The sequence below is a fragment of the Megalops cyprinoides genome, chromosome 6, assembly GCF_013368585.1.
Source record: "Megalops cyprinoides isolate fMegCyp1 chromosome 6, fMegCyp1.pri, whole genome shotgun sequence".
Lineage (NCBI taxonomy): Eukaryota > Metazoa > Chordata > Actinopteri > Elopiformes > Megalopidae > Megalops > Megalops cyprinoides.
In genome coordinates, this window is record NC_050588.1 from 6,458,710 (window position 1) to 6,471,706 (window position 12,997).

Genomic DNA, 12,997 nt, shown 5'->3' on the forward strand with positions numbered 1-12,997 from the left:
AATGATCAGCTTCAACACACTAAAGCGCTTCCAGAAACACGACTCCTCCAAAGACTATAGGCAAGCTCATGTGATGCTGAAAGAACTGTGAACACACTTGCGTTCAGAGGACTGACATCTGTCAGCCTGGCAGCCATTAGGTGCTTTGTGCTTAGCACTAAAACAGGCAAGCTGCTTTTTACACTGTACAGTTTTCACTTTCTTTTAAAATAAATACAAGTACATGAAACCACGTGAAACATATCTATCGTATCTTGCCACAATGACTGGCCTAAATATGGCTAATGAGAACACTTTTTACAATTTTGCACAAAACTACCAAAGTATGGCAAATGCCTCAATGAGGAGGCTTGAATAAAGTAGTAATTACATAATGCTGATTGACACTGCCATGGTGTAGTTGCCAGGGCCTTTACGTTTACAAGTTATTTGCAGTGCTATTCCTGTAAATGTTCCTATAATTAGGTATTATTTCCATGTTGTGGTCAATGTGTTTATCTATTTCCGATGTCTGTGGTGAAGGCTAGAGTAATGGCACAGGGAGGAAAGAGAGGCCATTGCAGATCCTGGATCCACACTGTAAGGGGGATGAAAGGTGGGTCATACTGAGAGACCTTCAGCAGCTTTTCGGGAACTGACACGGGACAAGCCCACCTCCTTCGTCCAACACAGAGCCTTGACAAGCAGGATCACCCTTCAGGCTCATTGCCATGCTGAACAAAAAGGTTGATTAATAACAGGTAAACGTTCCTTGGGGAAAAGAAGAAAAAAAAACATCAAAAGGGACCACTCTGTACCGCGGTATGCAGCTAGCTCTGTTCTTTACCTTTTTATTGTGTTCCACATGAAAGATCACATTAGGCATTCCTCCTTCTCCGTGTCCCAGACTGAAGATCTGTGCATACCTTATCACAAGGCCAATGAGTCAATCTTTTCTCTGGTGGTTTAGCAATTTGTTCACATTGGACCAGATTGCAAGAGTCTTGACAACAGCAACATCAACAAAAACAGCAACACTGGGGAAAATCCCCTCACGTTTCAGAAGGCTGCCCAAAGCAGCCATGCTGGATGTTTCCCATGATAGATGCAAGCTTCAGCAAGCTTCGACACGGGACTCACATTTGCTGTTCAAAAGGAAGGAATTCAAAGAGGCCCTTGAAAAGATACAACTCTATCTCCCACAGCAGCTACCATCCACCAGCCTCTGTTCAGTGTTACACGGCAACCCCCTCCTCAACCCCACTCGCTAAGGCTTGTGCTGTTGGTGGACATCTGGAAAAAAAAGTCAATAACAATTTTAGTGTGGTTTCAGGGCTTGTCAAGATGGATCCCAGGGTACCAGTATGTCCTATTTTCACTCTAACCTCAAAGTTCTGTGGTTTAAAGGTTTCAGAGCAGCAGTGTACCGAATGGATGGGGAATCTGTAACAGGATGGGGGGATGGGATGGGTTTTAGTATGTGAGTGCGTAAGAGACAGAGATCCCCTATTGGTCTGTTTCTGTAAATGCCTCAGTTGGTCTAGTTTAATTGATTTTCCACTGCTGCACTTCATTGGCTAATTTGGCACACTCATCTTCTCCCTGTTTTGATTTTATTCTCATTGGTTTGTGATTACTTTAGATTTTGTGATGTAACAGAAACTTGTACATCAGGAAGGCTTAAAGTCAATTTTCTTTCTTACTAATAAAGACATTTTAATCCAAAACATCAAGTGTTACTGAACTTTATGGTGAGCTGCAGATTTTTGTTCGTTGTCCATGCATATCAGTGAGCCCACAAAGTAGCGTCAGGCTAGTTTTGATCTATGAGACAGAGTGTCATAAAGCAAGTTCAAAGACTTTTTTTCATTTCAGTACTTTTCCTCATGAGGAATTGTACTGCATTTGACTCTGATCGTGCAACTTAAAAATCTCCAGTGTCCCTTTTTTCTCTTTGTAAGAAGGATTAGCTGCTCAAATGGTTTTTAGAGTTGTCTCTCTTGCTACTCTCTCTTCTGTCTGTCTTCCCTCTGTTTCTCTCTCCTCCCCCAGTTACTCACTCTCTCTCTTTCTCCTGATGTCTCTCTGTCTTTCCACTGTTCTTTTGTTGTCTTTACCCCTGCTCCATATTTTTCTCTATCCTTCCTGCTCTCTTTCTCTCTTTCTCTCTCCTCTGCTTTTCCCACTCTTGCTCCTGCTCTCTCTCTTTCTTTCCCCCATTTTTTCCTCTCCTTCCCTCACCTGCCCTCTCCTTCCCTCCTTCCCCCTGCTATGCAGTTTGGACATGCAGCACATTCCTCGACAAGCCTCTAGATGAACGGTAACCTAATAATTCAGCTGGCAGAGTTTATATAACACCTGAAAGACAAGAACAAGGTCTCGAAAGATTAAATGCCTGCCTCAGTCAGACTAATGCGGCCCTAATTTTGAATGACTAAGGAAAAACACAAAACAAAACAACAAGTTCAAGCATAAACTGAACTGACTGAGTACCACCATCCACAAAACCTGGGTTCAAGCTCTGTTTGGAGGAAAGAAATAAAGAGGCAGTTGCTTTGTGCCCGTATTCAACAGCTGAGTGTGGACTTTCTCATCCAGGCACTTGACTTTGTTCGCCAGCCGAATGTCTCCAGCTGCACAAAAATGTGGGCCACCTCAGCGAGGCCAACCTGACAGGTACACAGAGTGAGCAAGGTTACCATGCAGGCTGTGCTAATGGATTTAACATGGGCTGGGCATACAGTAACATTTAAATGGGAACACGCAAAAACCAAGTGGGTATACAAAGCTTGCAACTTTCTAAGTAGAAGACTTGGCATCACAGCAGCCAGGCTGGAACAGAGTGGCAAATAATTTGTTACGCGCTGACCTATTGAAAAGACAATGGGCTATTGTCTCCAGTTGGCCAAATGGATTTATAACTGTGGGAAATTTGCCTCAGATTTCTGGGTATTTTTTTTTTTTGTGAACATCTCTTCAGCCTGACGTTGATTTCTCCACTTCATTATGTGCAAACAGCGACCTCCCCTTTAAAAGCAAAAAGTACCTCTGTCAACCTGCCATCAAATTCCATCAGAGTGATTTATTTGAGAATGCTAAATAAGCAAGGGCATTTCAGTAAGCAAGGCAAGATTTACTGGAAAAAAGTACTGAAGAGGTCATTGAAGTAAGCTACACAGACAAACACATAAACTACAGGGAGAAGATGCAGTTTGCTGTGATACTTTGGCAGCAGAGAGGATCAGTCTCATGTCTGAGAAGCATTAGACATGACAAAATTTTTGTTTTGTGGCAATTTATGAAATGGATTTTCAACAAACACACAAAAATTATATCTATTTAGCCACCTGGTTAATTGGCCTCTTTGCCTCACAGTGCATTGCGAGCATGGGTCTTGGCAATTGTAAATGATGTATACTGTAACTCTAGAGAGAGTACCCAAGGCCATGATTAGCAATAGTATCAGTTGTGTGTATCACGTTAATGATACTCTACTCAATGGGATGAATGTAACAAGTTTGCTACATGCGGTACTTAGCTAGCTAGGTGATTGTGTATGTCTTGATATGCTTCTGGAGGTGATATGCTTCAGTAGACACGTGCAGTGAGCTATATGACCCTGATTGTTGACACTACGCCCACAGACAGTACTGTAGCTACATCAGCTTCTGACGTCAACCACACAAGGCTGTGATTTGCTGGGTGAAACACGTCTGTGGATGAAGCTATGGGAAACTTTGCCCTAGTGCCACTGCATTTGCCACATCCTATATTAATATTATAAATGTTGCACGTGTGAGACTTCAGTTCACAATTATCTTGTTTTGGGAGGTCCAGTCTTGAAGGAGTGGCACAAACAGAATGCAAAAGAGTGTTATTATAATCCTTTGCAAATACCAAAATCTCAATTCCACAAGTTAACTTCCATAAGACTTAATATTGGTATATCTTTTGTCACAGACAATATACAAGTGTGGTGTGGTGGTAAGGAGCAGAGCTTCTAACTTGTAGCTGTAGAGCTTGTAAGGATTGCTGGTTCGATTCCCCCGCTGTTGCTCTGCAGGTGTACACTTAGGCAAGGTACTTAACCCACAGTTGCCTCGGTAGATATCCAGCTGTATAAATGGATAAATTTGTAACCTATGTAAGTCACTCTGGATAAGGGCATCTGCTAAATGACAATAATGTAATATGATACATTATAGTATATTTGTTAAGGGCTTGGTTTTACTAGATTAATAATACAGCCCCTGTTGTTTTCTGTTTTTGTTTCTTTTTTGTCTGCAGTATCTTGCCATCCTGGGCTGTGGTGTAGTGTTGTTTTCAGTGTCCGCTCTCGTGGCGGTGACTTGACGCCAATAAGTGTGGCGTGTGCTGTCTCCGACATGTCCAGGCTCGACTCTGCTCCTCTGAGCTGCGCCTACATCTGAGATCAAAACAGATTTAGACAAGGGTCTCAGTACTTACAGTATCCACAGCGTCAAACATGCACACCCCGCATTGTGAGCTCTCCTTCCCTTCACCTTCAGCAAACTGGAAGAACCGAGGCCCCCGTGCAAATCATTAACTCCTGAGCTCATTGTTCCCCTGAATGTTTTTAAACTGGAGGACGTTGGCCATTTCATTCGGCTTCATGCACTTTCTAAGAAACCTCGCGCCTTGTTTGTATCCTTGAACAACACGTGTTTTAATGTGTGTTGTAACCACGCATTCACACATGTGCCATAGATTTACACTGACAAAGACAGAGCTTTCTGAAGCCGTTGTGAAGCTGAATGAGTGTTTACGCCATTCAGCAAAAACTAAATCAGCGTGTTTCTCCACCGTCTCAGTGGGAAAGCCTTGCATAGAAAGTTCTTTCATATTAGATCTGTGGGAAAGCTTTATCTTCATTGAGGTATGCGGTGGAAAAAAGTGGCTTGCATCAGGTTTGACAGCTCAACAATGGTTTGCCTCAGTGCATGGAGGGGACACCTTAAAAAAAACTGCACAAAACCATCCAGTGAGAAGAAAGCGTTGTTCTCGGTAGGTCCAGACAGGTGACATTTTTGCCACAGTGACTTGGCACACGTGAAAAATGTCTGACACGGCTTGTCAACTTTAAAACTTCAAAACTATCGAGACACAGTAATTACACATAGGCCCATCAAGGAACACTGGTTGAACAGGGGTAGGTCTTGCACCCTCTTAATCCCTTAGAGAAATGCTCTGCAGCCCTCTCTCTCCCTGGTTCCCCTGTGTGAGTTCATAATGATACACCAATCATGATTCCACTCACGGAAAGAGGAAGACACCCCTACTGTTTTTTTTTGTCCTCAATACAGTAGTGTCCATTGTTGTGAATGTGAACTATTGAAAAGAGATCACCTACTGCTGAATACTGAGCCTAGGAGTGAAAGTGAAGCATTCACCTCAGCCCTCAGGAGTATGTAACATTTAATCTGTCAGCTACAGGATGTGATATAAAATGATGTCTGTGGTATATTTGTGGGAAATATGTGAAATAATGTGACTTATATATGTGCAATCATTGAGAGCTTTTTATTTTTTTTCATTTACAGTAGCTTTCACTGAGGCAACAGTCAAATGACATCTTTTCTGTCCTCTGCTATAACACTACTCTGTATTGTTGTCACAAATCTTTGTTCATGGAAAATTAGCTCTGGAAGCTCTCAGCTCCAACAGCCGATCCAGAATTAGCTTTCCAGCCCTATCCTTGACCCCTAAGTGATGTTTGATATATTTGTCTTGGGTCAGTGGTTGAGGTACACTGGAAAATGTGCAACCTAAAGAATTGCTTTGTGATCATATTTAAGGGGGGGGTGGGGGGGGGGGGGGGATTAGGAAATTCAGAACTATCACATGCAAAAAATGTCAAATTAATGGCATACAGTACTAAATGGGTGGCCTAAAGAAAGCTAAAAAGGAACTTGTTTCAAAAGGACCTTAGCGTTTATGATATGATATGATTAAACTGTTAATTAACCACCAATCTGTGCCTAGATATATGCCTGACCTCATTGTAATATCACAGATTTAGATTCCAAAGGCCATGGGGGGGCTTCTCTTGTCAAGGGACTCCATTGGTGGCTTATGCTGCCTGTAGATGATCACACTGTTGGATTTTCAAGAGAGGGAGTGTGTGACAGGGATTTGTGTCAGCCAGCTAGGACCCTGGCAGCAGCATTTAAGCACTTTCAGTCTATTAATGCATACTTGGATAATCTGCTTTGCAGGACTGTGTGAAGTAAGACGCCATGAACGCCTCCCTCCCTTCCCCTTCCCTGTCACAGTCTGCCACTCTCTTGCTCCTGAGACAGAAGAAGTTAACCCCACTGACAGCTACACTCACTCATCTCATGGGGCAAGGGTCAGAGCACTGAACAACCCTCATGAGACCGAATTATAACCACGAGGAGAATCAGGGCTTAGTATCTTGTGTCTGCTCCTTCATTAAAAACTGCTAGGCGAAGCTGCTAATTATAAAGCTAGCCCCCGTTAAGACAGCTTTTTCACTAGTATCAAAGGGTTGATTTCAGGAACGGCTGACTCATGCCGATTGGGGCAGTTTGGTGGACACATACTTCATGAATACACCAATTACAGTATGGTGGAATGGACTTTTTCAGTTATCAGCAGAAAGTTAGGTTCAGAAGAGTATAATATACCCATGCAAATCATAGATTCCATCATGACAGAAAATGTAGCTATTCTTGGACAAGAATGGCATTATTAGGGTAGTCAACCCATATTTGTAAGGATAAGGATTAGATTATATTCAATTTAATTTTAAAATTAAAATCAATTTGAATTGAATTGACTTGAATCAAATCAGGCTTGTACATTTGCATTTTCAAATTGTTCAACAATGTACCACATTGACAAACTCATGGGAATAGAACCTTTTAAAGTCCCACAGATTTCTCCAGCTGGATTCAAAATAACTCCAGCATAGGATATAAAGACAGTAATTGGAGAAATAATAAAATGGATTATATCTAGGTCGGTGTTGGGTCCTCTGCTTTTCCAAAATGTATAAATAAACTTATTGTAATAGGGGACATTAGTGGCAAAACGTGGTGTACCCAGCATATAAGAAACACTGATATAAGAATTAACCACATGTAGTGATTAAAAACAATCAGTATAACAAATCATTTCTGTACTAATGCTGTACAAAAACTTTGCTTGTAAGAATCTGGTAATCTGCCTATCTCTTCATTTTAGGCTCATCTAAAATAGGTATGCAGTTGTACAGTATGCAGTGGAATGCATTGGTATATAAATCATACAAAAAGCTGCTAAAATTTGACAGTGTGTGTTGTTTCGGCTGGTAATTACTAAAGCACTCAGTACATTAATTTTTTTGAGAAAAAGGTTGTGCAATTTAGCTAAGTACTTGAGTGGCAGTCGACATGCCAGGAATAAGAAAGACGCTTTGTACGGATGAAAAACCCTGTCTACTTGAGCCTTACTGTAGTAAGACGGAAATGCAGCTGAGAAATATGGCATTCTGTAGCCGACACTAAGATTCTGCAAAGAACTAAGGATTCACATCATGGAATAGAACTAAGGCATCACATCATGGAAACAAATTCACACAGGCAAGGCACTGTAAATGGCAATTATTGTGGAAATACATAAAAATAATGGGTGAAAGTATGATTTTACATTTTAATGTAGTTCAGGACATTGACTGTGCTATGGCGTTGTAGATTGAACAGCAACAACAGTTCACATGGTAGCAAATAATTATCATGTTATTTTTATTTTAGTTAATCTCACTGTTAATTGTAAAAAATACTGAACACTTCAAGTTTGTTTTGTTCTGTATTTGATTAACTTAGCTGAGGACATTTCTCCATTAATTAAGAGATATATGCAGTTCAAAACATAAATGTCCTTGTTACCTCCTCATTTGGACTTCTGCTGATACAAAACCTGAGAGAGAAGTAAGCAGTTAAGAAGTTAATAAAATAATACAGGACAGTCTGCGTAAGATGCAGAAATAGGCAGATAATTGACAAATGAAACCTTAACATGAAATATATGTTCCAAATAATGGTAATTAGAATATTAGGAATGGATATTTATATAGGAGTAGTGTACACATAAAAGATATTCAGGTGTTTTGGAAGGAGCTAAACGTTGTGGTGAATCAATTAAAAACCTGTTTTTAGTTTTGGGTTGCTACACTGTCAAAAAGATATAGCAGCACTATGAAACAGGACAAGAGCAAGGCCGGGTCTTTCACACACACTCCCCCTGACATTCAGTTAACGTTTGTCGTTAACTTTGTCTGTCGTTTAGTTACATGATTACAAACTCCTCAAACAGTAGTTGTGAAGAGGAAAAAGTATCACTTGCTTTTAATTGTCAGGGTTAAAGAAAAATGTTGATTGGATACAAGAGTTATTTCTTTAATCTCACTAAAAATAAACCCAGGGGGGTTTGAGTTAACTTCTTCAAATTAAAAGGGATTAATAAGGTGAACCACAGAAGCTATTTCAAGCTAAATTATGTAAACAGAACAAGAAGGTACAGGTGGAAATGTGTTAAAAAATAACTTACTTTTAAACTGTAGAATCGTAGAATCTATTTCTTCACACAGCCCTGTTATTTTTGATTGGGATGGCTTTCCAGGATAGTGGACCTATCCTGGGACCTACCCTGGTGTCCTTCAAGATCAAACTTGAAACAGTGGAAGTTTCACTGTAAATGTTACATTTTTATTGGCTAAATAGACTGTCCTCATCAATACAGTGTCCTCACTGTAGCTGAAGACATTGAACTTTTTTCCAGAAGGCTAATTATTCTAATTCTTGGTCTTATTGAGACTAAATTTTAGCCTTATTTACTGGTTGCTCCTTTATTACAATATTTATGGCTTACAATTTATCTGACGTATGCCTTTTAACCTTTCTTTCTTTGACCGTTTCCATAGGTTACCTATACAGCCGTTCGCCATGGCAGCAGCTCCGAGGCTCCTTGTCTTTCTCTTGGGTTCATGCATCTGTGGTATCTATGGCAACTACCGCGCTGCTCCCAGAGTGCATCTGTCTTTCAAAGGTGAGCCTCCAGCAAACAAATTTGGGGGGTGGGGGGTGGGGGGGGGCGGGTTATCCCTTCAACTTTGGAGTCTTCTTTGAAATTTACCCATATGCTGTTTTCTCCTGTGTACTTTTGTTAGGCCCACTGCATAAATCAATTTTTGTGTGTTCATACATAGCATACAAAGAAACACACACACATACAATCACATATAAATAACATGCAAAAGTTTGTTTTGCTCTTTAAAAAGTGCTCTGGTTCTTCAAGTGCTTATTTTCAAGACTCTGTCCGACTCAGTTCCTCACACGGTGCAGAAGAAGCCCTCTAAGTGTTTGAACAAAACTGCATTGTGTTTGTGGGGGAAAGAATGTGTCTGAACGGAGGGGCTTTTCCCTCTCTTTCTTCCCCCCATCATCAGTAAATTGTATATCACATCTCTCAACCGCTCGGGTGAAGACTTTGATCATGACTAATGCTGAATGATTACAATGATTACACTGTAGCGCAGACGCACCTCTCTGCACCTCTAATTAAAGCCAGCCCTGCGTATTGAAAGGTGATTCATCCGAGCGCATGGCTCATGTTTGAATTGCGCGCCGGGGAGGGGAGAACCCTGTAAACAGGAATTAAGGTTGTAAATCTGCGCGGGGGGACTCCATGCACCTCTCTGCTCTGACAGTCGGACGCCCGCGGCGCAAGGTTCCCACAAGCCAAGGGAAGCATGTCGCGGTTCTCTCTGTGACCTCGTAATTACAGGGTGACACGCTGTTTCCTCTAGCGCACCTCTGTTGTGTCTCACGTGAGTTGGCCTGAGTTGGGGCTCCGTTCTCATGTTTTTGTTTTGAATTTTTTTTGTACCTGTGTTTGTGTGTGTTTATGCGTGGAAGAAGCCACAAGGAATTTAGCCACATCTGCACGGAAGCCCAAGAGGTGGATCAAGGGATGGAGCGCGGTGTCCATGCGAGGATCAACGTCCGTTTGCCTTTTTAAATTTTAACGGTGTCCAGAAAAGCAAGGCATTTTGGGCTTTATTAAAGGACCCAATCAGGGCTGACATCAAAATGAGTAATATGCTGTAATAGGACAGAGCTGACATGAATGATATATTAATGTGGCACAGTGCTGTCAATTTATTGTACGCAGAGACGCGGAGCTTTGCAGCAGCCGTAAATAACAGCAAAATATCCTGACCCCTTGTCACTCCAGCCCAATGATCTACTGTGTGGGAGTGGGGGGGGGGGGGGGGGGGGACTACTACAGAGGCTGTCGTGTAATCTTAGAAAGCCGGCGCGTTGCAGGGGCTCAGGGGTACCACAGGGATTCACATGTAATCTTAGAAAGCCAGTGTGATGCAGGACAAAGACAGGGAGCCAGGAGGGGGGATCAGATGGAGGGAAGGGGTGAAAAAATCATGAGCGTTCGAAGCTGGCAGAGGATGAGAAGTGAAGGGACGAGAAGGGATTTCGAAAAAAGAGAGAGAGGGGAGTGCGCACAGGGGGGTGACGGGGGGGTGGCGGGCGGTCACGTGTCGCCGTACGCGTAGGTGACATCGAAACTGATTCCTCTTCTGAGAAACGGGCGAGGGCGTCCGCATAACCAGGGTATAAATAGCCGCGGCGGCAGCCGCGCTTGGCCGGGATAAAGCACAGGGAAGCCCACCGCGAGGATAAGAGGGCGCCCGTCCAGCAACCTGCTCCAGTGCCGCGAGACAGAAGCGTCTGCTATGCGCGGAGTGGCGCCCTTGTCATCTGGCCCCCATGGGGGCCGCTGCCCTGAGCTCACCTGCAGCGCTGCCCTTCTTCTCCGGTTTCACCCGTACGCGTGGGCTTAGCGCTCGCCGCTCGCCGCTAACCTCGCACCTGCGCACTGCCTGCTCGCGCCATCTCCCAAGCGCAAGGTGATGCGCGTCTGAGGTTCGCTTGCAGTGACAGCAGAAGCCCACTCGGGTTGCTTTGCTGTCCTAATATTGCATCACATTACGGTTGCTTAGCAGGTGCTGTTGTCTAGAGTGGCACTGGTTACAATTTTTACATGTTGTCCTGGGTTAAGTTCATTGCTGATGGGTACTACAGCATCGCTTTCAGTTATGAGGCATGATCCTTACTGCTATATCACACTGCTGGCCAACATTAACCACACTGACGTCATCTTTTGAAATAAGTGAAGGTAGTCATTTTAACATGTGCATCAGCTCCCTGCTCGTCCCGGGCTCTCTCTTCTCTCCTCTGCTCTGCACGCTCTCACTCCTTCCCCCAGTCATTCCCTGGATATCTCACAGTTCCCATGCTCTTACGCTGGCTGCAGTCCAGCTTGTTCTCTGGCCCCCTCCTGCCACGGGATCGAAACGACACAGTCACCATCATAAAGGTCATTTAAATCATTTGGAAATGGGTAACTTCGCCGTTCACATGCCTAGTGCGTAGATACTGGCAGTTCCTGTGGCACATTCAGTGAAAGGTGATCAGTGTTGAAGGTGAGGTTAGGTAATGTTGCCTAGAGCCCTTGAGGTAATGATGTTTTTATTCTGCATACTCATGAGGGGGGGATCATGGGAAGGGAGGATTAAAGGATGTTATCCTTTGAATGTTTGTATTCTCTTAATCACTTTAGCTAATTAAGCACCTGTTCAAAGACCATAATTTCATTAGTGCAGTTCTCCATGTTCTGTCGTTCCTGAGCCATAACACACAGCCTATCACAATACTGAATATTTATATGGTGTGCTGTGTTTACATACTGAACAAGTACGAATATCTCTAATACTAATATGTGACTTAATCCCATATTTATTTTGCCACTTTTGGTGAGTAATTTCTAGATTTCTCACTCTTGTTTGTCACATTGCATGAATATTTAAATGATATGTATTTTTATGATACTAGAAATTGTATATGTAATTGTGATATTTTTTAACATTTAGGGGTATTTTACATTCACCGATAAATGTTTTGTGTTCTTTTTTATGTTGTGCATGGATTTCATATTTAGAGGTTGTATGTCCCTATTAGCTGGAAAAGAGATGGGGTAGTTGTTATTGAAGACAAATGCATGACAGTTACTGCTAATGTGATTTCTTTTTGTAATTTGTGAAAATAATATTTTCTACAGGATGCCTGTGTGAATGAACAAGTTTGTGTGAAATGGTAAAAGTGTCTGATTTCTGAGAGCAAAAATGGGTCTGATATCTCATGGAATAAATTCACCATTCGTTTTTACTCATATCTCAGAACATCATTTTCTAGACTTCCATGAATAAGAGTTCATGCAAATGGATTGAATATTAAGTATGGGAGGGCTAACATAAGAGGATCATCTTCATGGAGGGAAATGTTAAGTCTCTGATCCAAATTTTCTTGCACTGCCAAATGTGCGGAAGAGAACGACTCAAGATCATCTGCGTCTCAGCTCTGCATATACCACAGGCAGAGGTTATCAGTTCAGCAGGAATTACTGAGTCCTGCCTGAACTGATTTCTGCCTGAACTGAGTTCAGCCTTATTGGTGGAGTTAGAAGAAGAGGTGAGAGCGCCATTGCTAATGTGTCAGTGTTAATCCCCTGCTGAGATTAGCATCCATGGAGAGTGGGAGATTTTCAGTGCAGGCTACCCCTCGTCCCCCGGCATCCAAGGGACACCAACCAGGTTGGTGCTGGCACTGGTTTGGTAAAGTTGCACATGTGTTCTCAGTTACAATAGGATAGTCAGAAAGCCTTAAGTTTGAATGATAACCTGAAGCGCAGAACTGGTGAAGATCTTGTAAATACTTCTTAAATACATGCCCATAAATGTGCAAATGATTATTTTTGAGTGAGCCTCTGATTCCATAGCCAGGAACTGGACAGGATTGAAGGCCTGGAATAAAGGCCAGAATGGCACTCCAGGACTGGGGCAGGGAGCCAGAATGTGTCATAATTCTTTCCCTTGCCATGACTCTGTTTTGCAAAGCAAAGCCTTCACTGTCCAAGTCCA

At 42.5% G+C, this 12,997-nt stretch overlaps 1 protein-coding gene across 1 annotated transcript in view; it reads left to right on the forward strand.

Moving 5' to 3' along the window:
- sema3ga (sema domain, immunoglobulin domain (Ig), short basic domain, secreted, (semaphorin) 3Ga) overlaps window positions 1-12,997 on the forward strand; it is a 46,928-nt gene that overhangs the window by 13,661 nt on the left and 20,270 nt on the right. The window contains exon 2 of the mRNA XM_036530696.1: window positions 8,924-9,048. Coding sequence (XP_036386589.1) covers window positions 8,924-9,048 — 125 coding nt within the window. The remainder of the gene's footprint in view (window positions 1-8,923; window positions 9,049-12,997) is intronic.